This window comes from Humulus lupulus, chromosome 2, assembly GCF_963169125.1.
Source record: "Humulus lupulus chromosome 2, drHumLupu1.1, whole genome shotgun sequence".
Classification (NCBI taxonomy): Eukaryota; Viridiplantae; Streptophyta; class Magnoliopsida; order Rosales; family Cannabaceae; genus Humulus; species Humulus lupulus.
Genome location: NC_084794.1, coordinates 287,796,664 through 287,817,340, shown reverse-complemented (window position 1 = coordinate 287,817,340; position 20,677 = coordinate 287,796,664). Strand labels below are relative to the sequence as shown.

The following is a 20,677-nucleotide window of genomic DNA, read 5'->3' as shown; positions in this document are numbered from 1 at the left end:
GGACCAGGGTTGATAAATAATATATATTTTTTTTCTTTTTGAAAGGTGGTTGTTCAAATACATATTAATTAATTGATATTTGTATTGCGTCCATGGAAAGACATAACTTGGTCACTAATGTGGAAGATTATACACATATCTTTGGACGAAGCCAAACAAACAAATTAAAGTCATCAAAATTTGAAACGAGATGAAAGAGAGACTGTTAATTGTGTGAAACTCATAATAAGTCAAATAAGCACCTAAAATTCCAAATCTTTCGCTATCCCGTCTCATTCACTTTCATTGAATATATACATAACAAAATATTATTGTATGTTTTGTGCCCCTTGAAAATTCTCCTAATATTTTCTTATACATGTCCTTTGTTTTTAGTCATTCTTCAAATTGTACTCCTCAACTTAATCACTGCCCCTACCTAACCACAACAATTCGGTTCCTTCTTTAGTCGCCCGGCCCAGAAATGATTAACAAACAGTTGTTGATTTCGTTTTGCCTACTCCTCTTCTTGGTATTCAAACAATTTCATCTCTGCTTCAGTTTGGATTTATACTCGGAGTGTAGCAGTAAGAAATACCGTTGTGGGAGCATCAGTGATGTGGATTTTCCCTTCTGGGGTGAAGACAGGCCTGAATATTGTGGTCACCCTAAACTGAAGCTCAGTTGTGAGGAAAACAATGCCACTATTCAGATCAAGGAAATCAAATACCAAGTTCTGGAGATTGAGAAAGTATCACCAGTCCTTAAAATCGCTAGAGTTGACTTCTTGAACAATGGACTTTGTTCGCCACATTATGGGAACAGCACTCTGGATACGGAACTCTTCGAATACGCCGGACCCTCCGAAGATATCACAATTTTCTACGGCTGTAATTATACTAGTGGCAGCATATTCGGTTGGTTCGATTGTAATCCTACTGAGAAAGCGTTTATATTGCCAGGAAATAGTACTACTTTGAAAAACAACGGAGATGATTTTTCTTGTCGTTCGAGGGTTACTGTGAGGGTTTCTGATCCTGTAAGCAGTTACCGTGATTTTATGAATTCTTCGTTAATAGAAGAGAATCTGAAAGAAGGTTACCCTGTTGAGTACAAGGTGGATTTTGAAGCGTGTGAAAAGTGTAGGAACTCTTCAGGGGTTTGTGGATACGACGTGGAAGTTAATCGAACGACATGTTACTGCCGCGGTGATCAATCTCCTGGGCTCAAGGACGTATGTGCGAGCCGACCGGAATCTGGAGGCACACAAATTGGAACGCCAACTAATTCAGGTACGTATTGATTTTGACTCATTGCTAGCTAGTTTTCATGTCTTTGTTGTCCCACTAATTATGTGTTGGTTTTCTTTTATTTATTATGATTGTACGTGCCTTTAAATACACTTCATCTTTCAAAACGATGGCTCTTGGCCCCTTTAAAACTGTATAATCATAAAACTTACAAGAAAAAAACCCTTATCCTTATGATGATGATTATATGCTCATAATACATTACTAATATTGGTAACCAAACAATTAAAAGATATGCTATATCATAAAACTGTTCTCACCCATGTATTTAGCTTGTGTAGTTTTGTTTGGTTATCATATATAGGCTATAGAAATCAGAATAGTCCGAGTGAAACATACCATATATCTCATCATAATAGGCTGGATGTAGTCCTAGATATAGACTAATTCGCTAATAGGAAATGACACGTGTTTCCATAAATTAGGTAAAAACAGGCTGTTATTAATACAAATTTTTTTAGTCCATGGCCCAGGCTTCTTCCTATACCTTCCTTTCTTTTTTTCCATTTCTACGGTGTGACTGTACCCTTAGCCGAACCAGACCCCAACACTATTTTTTAGACTTGGTCAAAGTTTTGTTACACACGAAACAACAATATTAATTAATGAACTAATATTTGAAATAACATGTTTGTAGCGCTACTTGCACTTTTATGTGAAAATCTCGAGACTTGTTAGTCTTAGATGTTAGAATAAAGGATTGTTTAGGGATCATTTTGCCTAATTCATGAACTTCTCTGCTCGGTTAGATAACTTGTCGCTCTCGCCTTTGAATGTAAACGCGCTTTGAAATAACTAGCTTATGTAATATTCCTCGGCATAAATAAGCTTTAATCATAGTGGTCACTTTCTGGTAGGTGTTGAATATATCTTAGACTTTATCTACTAAGTAACCTGTGCTTTACTTTCTACTTCGTATTGTATTTAGAGATATGTGTTCGTTGTGTAAATGCGCTTCAATTTGCGTGTTGACTTTCATTACACTAGTAACACATTTTACCTAAAAACAAAACACATATATACTTTGGCATGCCATCAGTTTTTTTTTAATAATTTAAGTTGTCCAGATCAATTTTCAAACACTTTATATTACAAGCAAATAAAAAAAATCTGACAAAAATAATGGCCTAAATTTTCGAATGGACATTTATATATTTATTTATATTTTAATGCTCGATAAGTTCGGGTTAGGTAACTGTATTTTAGTTTGTTTAACATGCGTATTGCATGTACCGAGTCAGAGTCAACCTTTAACTTTTATGTTTCTTCTTAAAATAAAATATTTTGGATATTAGAGAAACTTTGGGAACGTAAATACGAGGCATTTATGAAGGGATCTAAGGTGGTCTGAGGGAGACCCAACTAATATATTACAAAATACAAAATTAATCACCAAAATATTTTTTTTTTATAATTTATCTCAAATATTTATATTATACCATATATTTATATTTGTACTTTTTATCTACATCAATTAAATATTATATTTTTAAAAATATTTTATTCATTTTAAGAAATAAAATAATTAAATATAATAGTATCAAACTTGTGTATATATATATTTACAAAATTTTATAAAAAAATAATAAAATGTTTATAATTTGATGAATAATATTTCATTACATATAAAAAAAAATACTATTTATTTAGGTAAAAAAAAATTTATATCACCAATTTAAAAACTATTTAATTATTTTTTCTCTGTATTATAAAAAATAAAACATTTTAGCTTAGCTTAGACTAGATCACCTAATCTCAGCTAATGAGTCTGCCACAAAAAAAAAATCTGCCAATATTAGAACCTTCCACATGACATAAATTTTATTAGTAGATAGATTAATTTGTCAAACTCCGTTAATTTTCTTATGATGCTCTCATTTGAACAGACAACTAATATTTCTTCTCCCACTTCTTTTACATTATCATAATTTCAAATTATGTGTATCTGTCTTCTACTCTCTCTCTCTCTCAAAATGCTTCCCCGTATATCATCCTCCATCTTCTTCATCATAACCTTGACACTACATACTTCCATTTTCGCCCAAGACAACGAGCAATACATAAAATGCAACAACACGCCCTTAAACTGTGGAGACAAATTCAAGAACCTCGGCTATCCTTTCTGGGGAGAGGACCGACCGGCCTATTGCGGCCACCCAGATTTCGAGCTCAATTGCAGCGGGGAAGCACCGGAGCTCACGATTGACTCGTTTGACTACCGAGTGATTGAAATCAAATCGGATGAGCGCAAACTGACGGTGGTTCGGGATGAGTACTGGAACAACCTCTGTTCTGATGATCGCAAAACAGCCACGTTGAATACAACCTTGTTTCGTTATAGTGTGGATACTCAAAACCTAACGCTTTACTACGGATGTCCTTCATCTTTATTTACCGAAATGACTAAAGCTATACAACAAGTCAATTCAGCTGCTCCAGTGATGGAACAGGCGTTACTAATTTCTTTGCAACGGAGTCCATGAAGACTGCGAGTGCCAATATTCCAAGTTGCGGGGAAGGTGTGGTTCTGCGTATTCTGGACTCCGCAGCGGCGAAATTAAAGACCCCAAATTTAACTTTAAATGAGCTGAGTGATGCCATAAATTCAGGATTTGGAATAGAGTGGAATGCAAGTATTAGATTATTAAGAATATTGAACCATTAATAAGAACATGTGTAACTCCACTAATCACCAATTGGTTTTTAGATGGAGCCTCATGATTCTTTTCATGGTATCAGAGAATATTCTTTTTTTTTAAACCCTCTTCTTGATATCAAAACCGAAACCCTCTTTTTTTTTCTTTTCTGAAACCCTCTTCTTGAAACCCTTTCTTTGTTTTTCCTGAAACCCTTTTCTTGCCACCGAAACCCTCTTCTTGAAACCCTCTTATTGGAACCCTCTGCCGTCTCTCTGCTCAGCCACGACCGGTCTCTCTGCTCAGCCGCCTGGTTTGCGACCGTCCTCCCTGCTCAGCCGTGATTCCTCTGCCCAGTCGCTTGGTTCCTTGCTCATGGCTCGCACCAGACAATCTTAGCCACGAAGCTCCTCTGTCTCCAGCTTTCCCCCTGCACCGGCCACCGTCCCTGGTGCGTCTCCTTCAGCTCCGACCATGGCGCCTGGTCCTTCTCCGAACCCCAGTGTTGCTGCGCCTCTTAATGGATCTTCTTCCTAGCCTCCACGTGACGGTCTGCCAACTGCCCCATCGCCTCCCTCTCCGGGTCCTCAGCCCCCTCCTTCGGCAGCTGTTCTCCCAAGGTGCTCTACTCCTCCTGGAAATGGTCCTCCGAGCCTTGGCATTCCGTGTGCCTCAACAACCCCTATCTGTCAACCTTCTCAAGTTGATCACATCTATCACTTGGGAACTGGAGACAATCCCAACTTTCTGATATCAACTCAGATTTTAACAGGTCAAGAAAATTTTCAGTCATGGAAGAGGGCTGCTTCCATCTCCATTGCTGCCAAAAATAAAACCCAGTTTATAAACGGGTCCCTGCCTCAACCCCCTCCCCATGATCCTTTTTTTCATGCTTGGGTTCAGTGCAATAATATGGTTATGGCTTGGATTTTACAATCTGTTTCTCGTGAAATTGCAGCTAATATTATGTTTCAAGATTCAGCCACCGCTATGTGGAATGACCTCCATGAGCGATTTAATCAAGGCAATGGTCCTCGGATATTCCAGCTTCAAACTTCAGTCCACACCATCAAACAAGGTGACTCAAATGTCAATTCATACTTTACTCGTCTCAAAGCTATTTGGGATGAACTCAAGGAGTTTCAGCCAATTATCCCTTGTTCTTGTGGCTGTAAATGTGGTGCTGTTGAAAGATTGCTTGGCTATTATCACAGGGATCAAATAATGCAATTTCTGGCTGGTCTCAATGACTCCTATTCTTCTGTAAGAGCCCAAATTCTGCTCTATGATCCTCTTCCTCCGCTGTCCAAAGTCTTCTCCATGATCTCTCAAGAAGAAAGACAAAGAAGTCTAGGCCACACCATTCCTTTCATTTCTGCTACTGCGGGTTCACACACTTCTACCAAGCCTCCTTCATCAAGATCAAAGAAACTGAGACCCACTTGTTCTCATTGTCTCAAGCTGGGTCACTTAGTGGAAAAATGTTTTTTTCTTCATGGGTTTCCTCCTGGGTACGGTGACAAGCGTCGTCAAGATGAAGCTATCAAACCTTCTGTTCATCAAGCTTCCGCTTCTCTTGCTTCTGGGTCGATTTTAGGCAAACCACCTGTGCTGTCCCAAACCGAGCTCAGTCAGCAGCTTATCTCCCTCCTAAGTCAAAATCTTCAGCACACCGTGGCTGCCAAGTAATAGCTTTTGTGATGAGTGTTTAAGGTCTGAGGGAGTTTTTGGATCAGATGATACAACAAGGCAATTCAAATGTTACTGCAGAGATAGAGCTTATAACGCTAGATGTGGATCAGACACTTTTTCCGCTACTTCTTCGGGTACGTTCTCATCAAATCATCTATATAGATTTTGCTCATTTGGCCTCCCAAATTCCAATTTTCCTAATTTTCTTGTTTAGTTGATCTACTTTACTTAATTTTCTTGTCGTAGATGATTAGAGAGTAGAAAACAGAAATTAATTAGGATAAAATACAGATTTATCTTCACATGATATTAACGCCATTCATATATGGTATAGTTTCTATTTAATGTTTTAGTTAACTACTTCAATGATTAGTTAGAATCCTTCATAAACAGTAGTAGGTTACCCCCAAATTGCCTTGTTTGGTTTAAAGATCCGTCCTAATGAAGGTGGATGTAATTACCTATAGTTTTTCTTTAGGGTTAGTTGCTTGGTCTCTTATTACTTTAATATGAATTTTCTAAAAAAAATTGAAGTCCAAATGTAAGAATAAAAATATTCAAATGCATTTGATTAATTAGACCCTTATTATTATTACAAATTCATTAATTGAGCATCTAAATTAATGTTTAAGACATTAAATTTTTAGTTGATGAAAATTATTAAATATTTTTTATTTGTAAACTCGTATTTTAATTTTTAGAAAATTATAATTAAAATTTAAACTTTAAATAAATAACATATGTTCTATAAAAAAAAATAGGAATAATTTAATATCTATTTATTACCTATAACTTTTGGTTGCAAAACAAAAATGAAAGTGATAATAATAGTAATAAAAATGCAATAGAATAGTATTGTCATTATTTTGTTTAGTAGATACTCTGAAATGAGAATAAGAATGGAATGAACTTTATATTATTTTGATAAAATTGTCTTTGCTCTTATAAATAATTTTTTTTATTAACTTATTATTGTCTTTGTATATTATTTTTTTTATACAAAATTATCATTTTTATTCTAAATTATATATATTTTAACCAAATATCATTCATATTGCAAATTAAACAAATAAAAAACTAAAATATGAATTAATTATAAAATGTAAGATTTTCTAAGAATAATTCATTTTGTCTTGAGTCTTAAGATAAAAAGACGGCTCTGGGATTCACTCATGCAAGTTCACGCATCCCAATTTATAATTTTTCTAAAAGGCTCTTGGAGTCAAGCCAAGCTTAAAACTATCAATCATAATACTAATCATACCCATATGACCTCTTGACAATTGGAAAAAAATTGGTATCCCTCCTTCCTCTAAATATCCAAGCCAACCATCCTAATAAAAAAATTCATCCAAGAGTCTTTCTTCATCGCCTTTCAAAGTCTTTACCTCAATGGATGACTATTTGAAAGATTTCGACAAGGACAACAATCTCTTCTCGACCCTTCTAAAGGGTATTCTGAACCCAGTATTTGACCATACGCTTTCATTGATTATTTTTTACTCGATCCCTGTCTCTTTCTATTAAGGCTGGCAATTCGTGTAAACGTGTCAGATTCGTGTCGACACGATTATGACATGACAGGATTAAGGTAAACACGAACACGACACGATTATTAAACGTGTAAAAAATGCGAACTCGAACACGACACGATTATTAAACAGGTCAACACAACACGAACACGATTATGACATGATTAATCATAACTATATGAAAAAAATCATAAAACCTATGCAAATTATTCGTGTTATCGTGTCTGCACGATTATGACACGACACGATTATGACACGACACGATTATTAAACGGGTCAACACGATTATGACACGATGACACGATTAAGGTAAACACGAACACGACACGATTATTAAACGTGTCAAAAGCTCAAACATGAACATGACACGATTATTAAACGTGTCGTGTTCGTGTTTACCTTAATCGTGTCATCATGTCATGACCCAAATTGCCACCCCTACTTTCTATTAGCTACAAGCCTAGCCATTTTTCCAATAGATCATTGGTCTGATCCTTTCAAGGAAATTTCTCAGAAAGATTCTTCAGTAGAGGATGCCTCTTCTACCCGTATTGATTTATGTTATACCCAAAAATTGGAGAATGCATCCTAGGAGGCTAAGGAGAATGCATCTAGGAGAGTGCCTCCTAGGAGGGCTAAGAGGGTGGTCCTAGGAGACCCCAAGGAGGGTGTGGTCCTAGGAGACCCCAAGGGTGTGTAGGAGGCAAGCCTCCCAAGGTTTTCTAAGTGTTGGCTCGAACGTGTCCAAGGTAAATAGCTAAGGAGGAGGAGTCTCATGCAAGAGAATGGAGACTTAGACTTTCATAAGGAAAGTCTATACAATGTTCGATCGGACATGTTTGGGAGATGCTAAAGAAGGTTGCCTCAATGTTGTCCAAGGTGAGGTTCCCTCAATATTGTCCAAGGTGAGGTTCCCTCAATGTTGTTCAAGGTGAGGTGCCAAGGAGGTTGCCTCGGACCACCTTAGTCCGAGGAGAAGCCAAGGAGATTGGTTCAAGGAGGAACATGGCATGCTAGAGGAGAGTGCATGTTAGAGGAGAGAAGTGCATCTCCTACCACCATGCACGTTCAACCTACCACCATGCACGTTCAACCTACCACCATGCACGTTCAACCAGCCCTTGCATGGGTAGCGAGTAGGAGGTGGACCAACTAGCTAGAGGAGACTAAGTCAGATACAACTTCAACAACATGCGCGGGAATCTCTCATTCTTCCCACAAATGGGGAGTTTGTTACATTTTGAATGTTGAATGTTTATTTGTAATATAAATATAATAAATATAGTAAAATATCCCTATTATAAGGGGATATCAGTTGAGGATCCCATCTCTATAAATAGAGGGCTTATGAGATGAGAGAGAGGTCCCTTCTGCTTATTCTTTCTAGAGAGATAAAATTGGGTCTGTCTATTCTAGAGAGAGAAAGTGCTGAAATTAGAGAGAATTCTTGTATTTTCACAATTTATACTGAAGAAACTCAGTTGGCATAGTCCATCTGATCTTGAGTATAGATTTATAAATCACAACTCTAAGTGGATTAGGCTATTACCGACAATCGGGGCTGAACCACTATAAAAATTCTGTGTTATTTACTTTTCTTGTTTATACCGTCTGTTGTCGTTTACATTCTCTTGAAGGTTCGTCGTATTTGACGTTCTCACGTCGTTGGCTAAAAACGCAGTCAACAATTTACATGTTGCTGACACCACTACTAGTGGCATAATAGTGGAACTATATTTTGATGAAGAAAACTACCCTAACAACGATCTAACTTTTCTTGCTATGGAAGAGGAGGAGCCAATCCTTTCTGATCCTCCAAATCCATAATAGAAATCTTATATAGATTTCCCCGAGGATGACATCTTTGCCAACCATCCCCCTATCTTTGATGATTAGATCCTGTAGACAGAGGCATCTCTTCCCTCCTCGATTTCTTGTGAAAATATCCTTTGGTCATCCTTTATAATAAGTAACACAACTAGCTTCTGAAGAGAACATCACACCAGTTGAAGGAAACAAAAGCAATTAACCAGAAGAACATCACGTGCTGCTAGGACACGCGTGAAGCCAAGATGGCTGAGGGACTTTGTGATGGTCGAGCATCGCTAAGGAGAATGGCTAGAGAAGCAACCAAATTTTGTTATGCATGTTTATATCTTTCTCTTTCTAGACTTTGGCTGACTAGTATATATAGTTTTGGATACTGTAATTGGGTATTTTATGCTGTAAGAAGAACTTTGTTCAATGAGAAGTTGGGCACTAACTCGAATAGTGCGTTTATCCCTTATTTGGGCTATTATTGATGATTTCATTGCCTTCCACCATTAAGAACGACGAAATTTCTGAGCTCTTGAAATTCATGGAACTCAATTTCAAACAACACTCTGACTCTTAGATGGAGAAGTTCACGTCAATGTTGGAGCAACATCGAGTTTCCACGGAGGAACGATTGGGCCAACTATCTCAGGCTCTAGTTCATTCCGTGACCAAGGCCACGAACCAAAGCATCAACGCCGAGCAGAGTCGTGTGGCATGCCACCTCAGTGGTAGTGGTTTATCAGCGAAGGATTTGAACTCCTTCCTCAAGACTCTTCAGTGAAGGTTCCTCGATTTGATGGCGTTAATGTGGAGAATTGGGTCCACAAGATTAATATTTTTTTTGACATCCAAAGTGTGGAGTCGGAAATGCGATTGGCGATGGTTGCCTTTCACCTCGATGAGGGACCAGGGACTTGGTATCAATGGATGGAGAAAGGGGGTCTCCTTACTAGTTGGGATGTGTTCTTACTGGAATTAAGGAAGCATTATGGTGCTTCGATCTATGATGATCCACTTGGGCGTATTGCCAAACTCACGCAGACGGGACAGATCGCTTAGTATCGAGCTGAATTTGAAGTTGTGATGACCCAAATCATTGGTGTGTCGATTCTATGTTTCTTAATTTTTTTCATTTAGGGCTTAAAACTGAAGATTTAAAAGGGAACTTCTTCTGACCCATCCGATTGACTTAGTGGATGCTATGGCCAAGGCCCAGTTATTTGAAGATCACCATGAGGATTTTGCTAGTCGTTCTCGACCCGACTACCTCGTTTGGGATTTCCTACTCGTAAGGCTACGGTTGTTGACTACTCCATCAGCCCCAAAGTGGCAGGGCAATTTATGGTGGTTATGTCTGGTTCCACTCCTCCATTAACTTCTCAGTTTCCAATCAAACAACTCACTCTTACCGAGTTGAAGGATCGACGTAACAAGGACCTTTGTTTCACTTGTGATGAAAAGTTCAATAACAATCACAACTGTGATGAGTTCCAATCCCTCACCGAGGAGGAACCACACGAGGAGGTCAACCTCCATTCATTCTCCAATTCTACCAATATGTGGATATTTTTATTGATGGCCAAACATCGGTCAGAGGCTTTGGAAGTACTCATTGACACATGCAGTGATAACAACTTTATTCAAGAGTCTTCACCTGAGAAATTGCATATGTCCAGCGAACCCACGAAAAGGTTTAAGGTATACATGGGTAATGGAAATTTTTTTACTTGTTCCAAACAATGTAAACAGGTGGAGCTTGAATTGCATGGGCTCGCTTTGCCGTAGACTTGTTTGTGCTGCCCATTTAGGGATTAGATGTGGTGTTGGGAATGCAATGGCTTCAAACCTTAGGGCCACTTGTCCATGACCACAAGCACTTAACCATGGAGTTTCAGTGGTCGGGGCAGAAAGTTAAATTGAATGGAAACCCCATGGTGCAGGACAAGTGAATTTCCTTTTCACAATTGAGCACAGTGATTATTGAAGGGGATATTCATTGGCTCTGTCGTATGACCGCTGCCGACAATGAATCTGACTTAGCTATTTCAGAGTTGGACGAGCTAAAAGCGCGCCTTCCTCCCGTTGGGTGTGCCCTCATTACCAAATTTCACTATGTTTTTGAGACCCCCAGTCACTTGCCTCCTCTCCGCACTGTTGACCATCGCATTCATTTGCAGCCTGGCATCTTACCAGTGAATGTCCGCCCATACAGATATCTGTATTTTCAAAAGGACATTGTGGAAAAGATGGTTTGGGAAATGATGGAATCTGGATTTATCTGCCACAATACTAGCCCTTATTCATCTCCGGTGCTTTTTTTCAAAAAGGAGGATGGTTCGTGGCATTTTTGTGTGGATTAGCGTGCCTTGAATGGTGTAATGCTCTGACTAGTCAGGATCATTACACTGTGTGTTTAAGATAGTGCTTAACTCGCTAAGTGAGTCATTTGGACTTAAATGTGTAATTAAAGACTAAATCAAGGTTAGGTATTAAAATTTTTGGTCAAAGAAGTAATTATTTTTCATTAAAATATTAAGTTTATACACGGGATCCCAAAAAGTGTTTATAGAGTGATAAAAGACAAATGGAATACAAATTAGCCTTCCTAAGCGGCAAAATGGGGTTCAACCCTAGTTCCTCCCAAGCTATCTTGGTTGTGGCGGTCGAGTAAGATGCATATGTGCACATCACCCATGAAGCTCTCCAATTCATGGCTGGTCCAACTTTCTTTTACCCTTACCTGCACCACGAAGCACCCGTGAGCCGAGGTCCAACAAGAAAACCCAGCAATCACACATATAAGCAGATAACATAATCATATATTGCATACACTATAACCACATCCTACTCATATAGAATTTCCAACAATATATTTTCCAAACATTATACCACACAATGCCAAGTGGATAGACATTCCATCTTCATAATGGCCCTGCCACTGTGGCGGATCCCAGGTCCGCGTTATGGCCTTGCCACTATGGCGCACATTACACATGTGATGCCGTTAACGGTCTCCCTACCAGACATTCAATACCAACAATTATAATAGCATAAATTCATTCACAGCAGACATTCAACTATAACGGTATCATGGCACACTTATTTCCATGCCCTACAATTGGGGCGCACGCCCTACACTAGGTGCAAGAAACGGTTTCTTACCTCGAGTCCGAGCAGATAGCGTGTGGCAATCCTGAGCACGATCCCTATCCCAGAGCCCTAGCGGTATAACCTAGTCACAAAGCAATGACGATAACCATCAATCACTTAAACTATTTAAGAGTTTCAAGGTGTATTTCTAGCCTTTAGGATTTTGAATTCTACTAAATTGAGTAGTAGAATCCTTCGTGAGCCTTTATGTTTGAGCTCCTGAGCTTAAAAACCTTAATTGGCCAATGTTCTCTATTTGATCCGTAGCTTAGGCCCAAGGGTTGCGACGCGCTACAAGTCAGAGAGCTCGGTGCTCTCTCCTGGGAGGCACAGGTCGCGGGGCGCCTGGCCAGCGCCGCAATTCTTAGGCGATTTCAGAGAATCGCCAAGGCCATCTCATGTACACGGGCCACGATGCTTGAATAACAGCGCTGCGACTCGAGCCTGAAACCCAGAAATTCTAGGGCTTTCCTACGTTTTTCCCTATGCCAAATTCACCATAATTCACTCTAAATAGCAGCTAAACCCAAAATTGAGCTACAAACTCCAAGAAATACATCCAGAGCAACAATTTAACACCACAACATACCCAAAAATTACCATAGAACTCTTAAATTATACCTTAGGCTTTGAGGCTCAAGAACATCAAAAATGGAATTTAAAAACTTAGATTGTACAGCATAATTAGGTTACAGATTTTACCTCAACAGTAATCTGACTCCAAACTATTCCTTGATCCTAATCCTAGCTTCAGCTTCTTGGATTCCCTGGCCAATTCCTCAAGAATCTCACAAATCTCCCAAGCACATCAAGAGGGAAAGAGAGAACCGAATAGAGAGAGAGGGAGAGGCTTTCTAATTACTACTCAAGGTTTCTAACCTTAACTAAGGCCAACCAAAAGCTAACAAAATGACCAAAAAGCCCCTAGATCAAAACTTGCTCTTTAACGCCCCAAGGGCAATATCGTCATTTGCCACTTTTCCCGCTAATCCTCGAGTAGTCCTATAAATTCCCAATTAATCCCCACATAACTACCCATTACTCGATAAATCCCGAATACACGCTAGGTTTCCCAAAATACCCCTAGGCTCACCTCGAGCTAGGTATTTAACCCCGTTGTGACTATTCTGCTAATCTGCTCACTAGGATCCCCTCAGACCACACATCTCAAATATATCTCCATAACAATGGGGTCTCACTCATAACGCATACATAATATAAATATACCCTCAACGGGTCAAAAATTACAAATATGTCCCAATTTACAAAAATGAGCCCACATGCATATTTAATACATGTAAACATGCATAATTATTCCCATTACCATATAAATCATTTATATTGCATAATTGCACATATATTCAAATAAATTCCACATAAATCCGATTATTCTCCCCTAACACAGTAATTAAGGACCGATTTCCCATTCAGACTATTGATGAACTCTTAGATGAGTTTGGGGCCACTGTCATTTTCTCCAAGTTGGATTTGAGGGCTGGTTACCATCAGATTCAGATGGATTCACAGGATATACACAAGACAGCCTTTCAGACACATGAGGGCCATTGTGAGTTCAATGTTATGCCTTTTGGCCTGACTAACGCCCCAGCCACTTTCCAAGCAGCCATGAACCAGGTTTTTGAACCTTACTTGCGTCAATTTGTTATTATTTTCTTTGACGATATACTCATATACAGCCGCAACGAAGCTGATCATGTCACCCACTTGCGCTTAGTTTTTCAATTGCTTTCACAACACAAGTTCTATGCAAATGGTAGTGAATGCCTTTTCTTCCAGCACACCGTAGAATATTTAGGCCATCTTGTTTCTAAGGACGGAGTCACTGTAGATCCTTTCAAGATTGATGCTATGCTAGAATGGCCACAACCTAAGAACCTCAAATAGTTGGGTGTTGTTTTGGGTCTCACTAGATGCTATAGACGGTTCGTTGCCTACTATGCCACCATTGCTAATCCACTTATGGATCTATAAAAATAGGACAACTTTGTTTGGATGGCTGATACTACAGAGGCCTTCAATTGGCTTAAGCAAGCCATGATGAGCACCCCCGTTTTGTGCCTGCTTGATTTTTTGAAGATGTATATTGCAGAGATTAATGCTTCTAATGTGGGAGTTGGTGGTGTATTAATGCAGTACAGACACCCTCTAGCCTTCCTTGGTAAGAAATTGGGCTTCAATTGTTTGGAACCTCGACATACAATAAAGAATTAAGGACAGTGGTCGAAATCGTGACTCGTTGGTGCCAATATTTGTTGGGTCGCCCCTTTATTATTCACACTAACCACAAAAGTTTGAAGGAGTTACTCACACAGGTCATCCAAACTCTAGAGCAACAACATTGTTTACAAAAATTGATGGGGTATCAATTCATCATTGAAACAAGGCAGGCAAGGACAATTCTATGGTTGATGCTTTGTCCATGCGTGAGGAAACAGTGGCTATGCAGTTGCACACTGCATATTAGCTGGGCATTTTGCATTTTTGGAAGACTTACGGCGAGAAAACAAAACTTGTGAGGATCTTATTAACTTGCAGCAACATGTCCGAAATGGCCAACTCTCTCTGACACCGTACACCATTCGGGATGGTTTTTTGTTGTACAACAATCGGCTGGTCATTGGTAACACTTCCAACAGGCGGACACGAAAGAGTCGATAACACATTCATCCGACTTAGCACGAATTTCTTTTGGGAAGGCATTTGCATCGATATCCAACAATTTGTTTCTTCTTGTCTTATATGTCATACAGTAAAATATTCACCTATGACTCCTTATGGACTGTTACACCCTTTGGAACTACCAGAACGTGTGTGGGAGGACCTAGCGATGGATTTTATTATTTGCCTTCCAAGCTCTCCTGACCTCTTTACTATATTGGTGGTCATTGACTGCTTCATCAAATATGCGCAGTTTGGCGCTTTGCCCGCTCAGTGTATAGCCACTAAAGTAGGCGAGCTATTCTCCAACATGGTCATACGTCTTCATGGGCTTCCTTGCACAATTGTCTCGGACTGGGACCCCATTTTCATCATAACTTTTTGGGAGAAGCTTTTTGAATTCATGGACTTCCAACTTAAGAAGATTTCGACTTACCACCCTCAAACCGACAGTGAAACAGAGGTTACGAATCAGTACGTTGAGCAGTATTTGCATGCTTTTTCAGCGGAGAACCCCAAACAATGAAGCCGTTTCCTTTCATGGGCTAAGTACCACTACAACACTAGCCACCACTCTACTATAGGTATGACACAATTTTCAGGTTGTTTATGGTCCGCCACCACCTACTATTCTCTCTTATGTATGTGGTGCCAGTTCCGTTCAGGCAGTGGACGATGAGTTGCTTACTCGTGACCAAATTTCACGCTAGCTGAAGGTTAATCTACAATAGGCCAAACACTAAATGCGTCAACATGCTAACAAGAAAAGGCATGATATCGAGTTCAATATCGGTGATTTGGTCTTTGTTAAACTCCAGCCTTACCGCCAAACTAATGTTGCTCATCGGCTCAATACTAAACAATGCCGACGTTATTTCGGACCCTTTGCCATTACTCCTCGGGCTGGTCCTATAGCCAATACTCTTGCTCTGCTTGAGGGAAGTCGCATCCACCCGGCCTTTTATGTGTCGGTCCTCAAACCATTTCACGGAGATACACAAGAGCTGCACTATCCTTTACTTGAGTTGACTCGTGCACACCAGGCCCTTCTCACGCCCTTGGAAATTATTGCAGGTTACACCCATCCGTCGTGGTTCCATGACAATCAAACGAGTATTAGTGCAATAGTCTCACAACCCACCAAAAGACGCCACTTGGGAGGACCTTGATTCTTTTTTCTTTCTTTATAGTGTCTTCGACCTTAAGGACAATGTCGTTTTTGAGGAGGGGAGTAGGGTTAACCCGTCCCAGGTTATATTGGACTCTCAAGAGCTCAAAGCCCAAATGAAGAGCTGGACAGATCAAGAGGCCCAAAGAGAGGGAAACAAACTTCCGAGGGAAAAGTTGAGAACTACCCACTTTTAAGAGTAGTTAACTAAAATTAGACACTAAATATATTTATTGAAATTTACCATTTATTATCACGAGACTTCCAAAATTACCTTTATTTGAGCACATGGTTCTAAGTGTTGTTGTAATGTGTATTATATGTGTCATATTATAGTTAAATTGGAAATGCATTCTAATTGTAGTGTGTCATATATATGTGTGACAACTATATTTATAGGAATGTATTCAATCTATGAAAAATTATTCTTTAAAATGTAACAATCAAGGCTTAAAATGTAAACCATAAATCTTAAAATGTAAACAACAATCATTTAAAATATAAACATCAAGATATAAAATCTAAACCACGACCCTTTAAAATTTTAACCTCAAGGGTTAAAATCTAAACCACAACTCTTCAAAAAGTAAACCATAAAACTTAAAATATAAATCATCACTCTTTAAAATTTACACCATAAGCCTTAAAATTTAAACCGCGACTTGTAAAAATTTAAACCATAAGGCTTAAAGTTAAACCACTAGACTTAAAATCTAAACTACGACCATATAAAATATAAATCATAATCTTTTAAAATCTAAGCCACAATTCTTTAAAATTTAAACCACTAGTCTTTAAAATTTAAACCACCACAAAGCTTAAAATTTAAACGTCTCTTTAAAATTTAAACCACAAGACTTAAAATTTAAATAACAACTTTTTAAAATTTAAACCACGATGCTTTTATTTAAACCAAAACTCTTTAAAATTTAAACCACGATGCCTAAAAGTTAATCTACTTGGCCTAAAATCTAAACCACGACCATACAAAATATAAACCATGATCATTTAAAATCTAAATCACGACTCTTTAAAATTTAAACCACTAGTCTTTAAAATTTAGATCACGACTCTTTAAAATTTAAACCACAAGGCTTAAAATTTTAAACCACAAGACTAAAATGTTATACTACTAGACTTAAAATCTAAACCACGATCATATAAAATGTAAACCATGATCATTTAAAATCTAACTCGCGACTATTTAAAATTTAAACCACTAGTCTTTAAATTTAAACCACGACTCTTTAAATTTCAAACCACAAGGCTTAAAAGTTATACTACTAGGCTTAAAATCTAAACCATGGTCATATAAAATATAAACCATGATCATTTAAAATCTAAATCATGATTCTTTAAAATTTAAAACCACTAGTCTTTAAATTTAAACCACGACTTTTTAAAATTTAAACCATAAGTCTTAAAATTTAAACCATAAGGCTTAAAATTTAAATCATAAGACTTAAAATTTTAAAACACAAGACTTAAAATTTAAATCACAACTTTTTAAAATTTAAACCACAATGCTGAAAAATTAAACTACTAGGCATAAAATCTAAACCACAATCGTATGAAATATAAACCATGATCCTTAAAAATCTAAACCACGACTCTTTAAAATTTAAATCACCAGTCTTTAAAATTTAAACCACAAGACTTAATATGTAAACTACGACTCTTTAAAATTTAAACTACGACTCTTTTAAATTTAAACTATGACTCTTTAAAATTTAAATTACAAGGCTTAAAAGTTAAACCACATAATTAAAATCTAAATCACGACCATATAAAATATAAACCACGGATCCTTAAAATTTAAACTACAAGGTTTAAAATTTAAACCACAAGACTTAAAATTAAAATCAGACTCTTTAAAATTTAAACCACGAGGCTTAAAAGTTAAACCACACGATTAAAATCTAAACCACGACTATATAAAATATAAATAATGATCTTTTAAAATATAAACTACAGCTCCTTAAAATTTAAATCAATAGTATTTAAAATTTAAACTATAAGACTTAAAATTTAAACCAAAAGACTTAAATTTAAATCATGATTCATTAAAATTTAAACAACCATACTTAAAAATTATACTACTAGGCTTAACAAAATAAAATGTATAGATTTTTAGCTATTAATTTAACTATGTATTTGTTGTGTTTCTTTGTTATTAAATATTATTTAAACCTATTAACTAACAGTACAAATAGTTGAATATGATGATTATGTGACTTCTTATGCAATCCTAAGAGGCATGTGTTTGACTCTTGGCAACTACAATTTATACAATTTTTTTTTAATAGCATGCCTGGACACCTTGTGTAAAGAAAATGTATAATGGGAACATTTATTATAAATCTGGGTATAAAAGTAAGAAGATTAATAAATGAGTAAAAATTAAAATGGTTATGTAAAAGTGGGCACCTAGTCTAATTTAAGAAGAAAACAAAAGCAATGAACGAAGAACAAGGCATGCTACTAGAACACGCCCGAAGCCAAGATGGCTGAGGGACTTTTGTGATGGTCGAGCATCGCTGATGAGAATGGCTAGAGAAGCAACCGAATACTGTTATCCATAATTTTCTCTTTCTAGACTTTGGCATACTAGTATATATAGTTTTGTTCATTGAGGAGTTGGGCACTGACTCAAAGAGTGCGTTTATTCGTTATTTGGGTTATTAAGGGAGTACTAGTTCACGGGTCTTTTCCTAGTCCATCTATATTAGCGTTCATTCATATTTCTCGCGTTTAATGCTGTGCAATTGAATATAATCAAGGTACGTAGTTATTCACAATATACTATGACATAGATTGAGTAATTACGAAATAATTCTGCAATCCACCTAGCTAAAATATTTCCAACATAAATATTATGATGACTATCACATTTCTTATACTTGATTTTACATTTTTCTGGCAGGGTCATCTTCAAAACGCATTTGGGTCATCATAGGTATGCTGAATGCAAAATCTATATATAAAAAATAAAAATAAAATAAAGTTCTTTAATTCATTTACTTCGATATTGTTTCTGTTTACTTTTCCATGATAGGATATTTAATGAAGAATCTTTTGACTACATATACATGCACACAGGCATTGTGGCAACTGTGTCTTCAATTATGATGCTGTCCGCTATGATTCTGTATTTCCATAAGAGGGAAGAATGCGTATTGAGTAAAGTAACAATAATTACTGGGAAAAGAGATGAATGGGAGGAGTTTGACGTGGAAGCATTTGTAAGGAGTCATGGATTTTTTGCCCCACGATATAGTTATGCCACCGTGAAGAAGATGACAAGCTCATTTACACAAGAAATAGGTAAAGGAGGTTTTGGTTCTGTTTATAAAGGGAAATTACCTGATGGTCGTCTTGTGGCAGTAAAAATGCTGAATACATCAAAGAGTAAAGGAGAAGACTTTATCAATGAAGTTGCCAGTATTGGTAGAACTTCTCATGTTAATATAGTAACTCTTCTTGGATTTTGTTGCGAGAAGAAGAAAAGAGCTCTTATTTATGAATATATGCCTAATGGATCATTGGACAAATTTATTTTCAGCAAAGAATCTTTTAGTAATGGCCTTCGTTTAGAATGGAAGACACTATACGAAATTTCTTTAGGCATTGCACAAGGATTAGAATACTTACATCGTGGTTGTAATACAAGGATTTTACATTTTGATATAAAGCCTCAAAACATTCTTTTAGATGAGGAATTTCGCCCTAAAATTTCAGATTTTGGACTTGCCAAACTTTGGATAAATAAGGAGAGTATTATCTCCATGGCGGAAGCTAGAGGTACAATAGGGTACATTGCACCTGAGGTATTCAGTCGGATCTATGGTGGGGTGTCTCATAAATCTGATGTTTATAGCTTTGGGATGTTAGTTCTTGAAATGGTTGGGGGTAGAAAGAATTTTGATTCTACAATTTCTCATACTAGTGAAATATATTTTCCGAATCAAATTTTTAAGAAAATGGAACAAGGAAATGAAGTACATATTTCGGGAAACATGACAGAAGGTGAAAAAGAAATATCACAGAAGATGATATTAACAAGCTTTTGGTGCATTCAAACTAATCCAGCTGATCGACCATCGATGAGTAAGGTTGTACAGATGTTACAAGGAAGCCTTCAGTCCATAGAATTTCCACCGAAGCCATATTTGTTTTCTCCAACAAGGTCTCCACAACATTCCATGTAAAAGCCCTGCACATGATGTGTGATGAGCCAAATATATATATATATATATATATATATAAATACATATTAATGATGTGTGTTAAAGAGAAACCATACAACACAAAGTTTTTGTTGTTATTGGTAACAGTATACGTTCTCTAGAGAAAGAGCCAGAAATTTATTTTAGAAGGGTTACTTTGAACTTTTTTATATTTAGCGGTTTATAATGTATTTTTTATTTTTATATTTTTTTGAACTTTTTTGTGGGTCTTTTAATTCACTCGTTAATTTTTTTTAGTATAATGAAGCTAGTGATTTTTGTTTTGGAAATTGAATAGTATGAATAGCTGAGAACATGATCTTACAAGGGAATCCAAGCTTTCCTAATGGATCAAATATTGGTTTTATTAATGGTTGATTATGGAATTGAATAGTTATTGAGCTCAAATTTATACTGTGATTATAAATTTACTGTTGGCTAGTGAGTTAATCATACATAAGGAACACGAGGTAATTAGAAGGGTAAA

General features: G+C 37.1%; 1 protein-coding gene across 1 annotated transcript; it reads left to right on the top strand.

The window, feature by feature from the left end:
* Window positions 1-358: 358 nt before the first annotated feature.
* Window positions 359-20,394, top strand: LOC133819677 (LEAF RUST 10 DISEASE-RESISTANCE LOCUS RECEPTOR-LIKE PROTEIN KINASE-like 2.4). The gene is made up of 3 exons (XM_062252978.1): window positions 359-1,271; window positions 18,888-18,920; window positions 19,064-20,394. The coding sequence occupies exons 1-3, from the start codon at window positions 464-466 to the stop codon at window positions 20,170-20,172; spliced, it is 1,950 nt and encodes a 649-aa protein (XP_062108962.1). The 5' UTR covers window positions 359-463; the 3' UTR covers window positions 20,173-20,394.
* The last annotated feature ends 283 nt before the right edge of the window (window positions 20,395-20,677 follow it).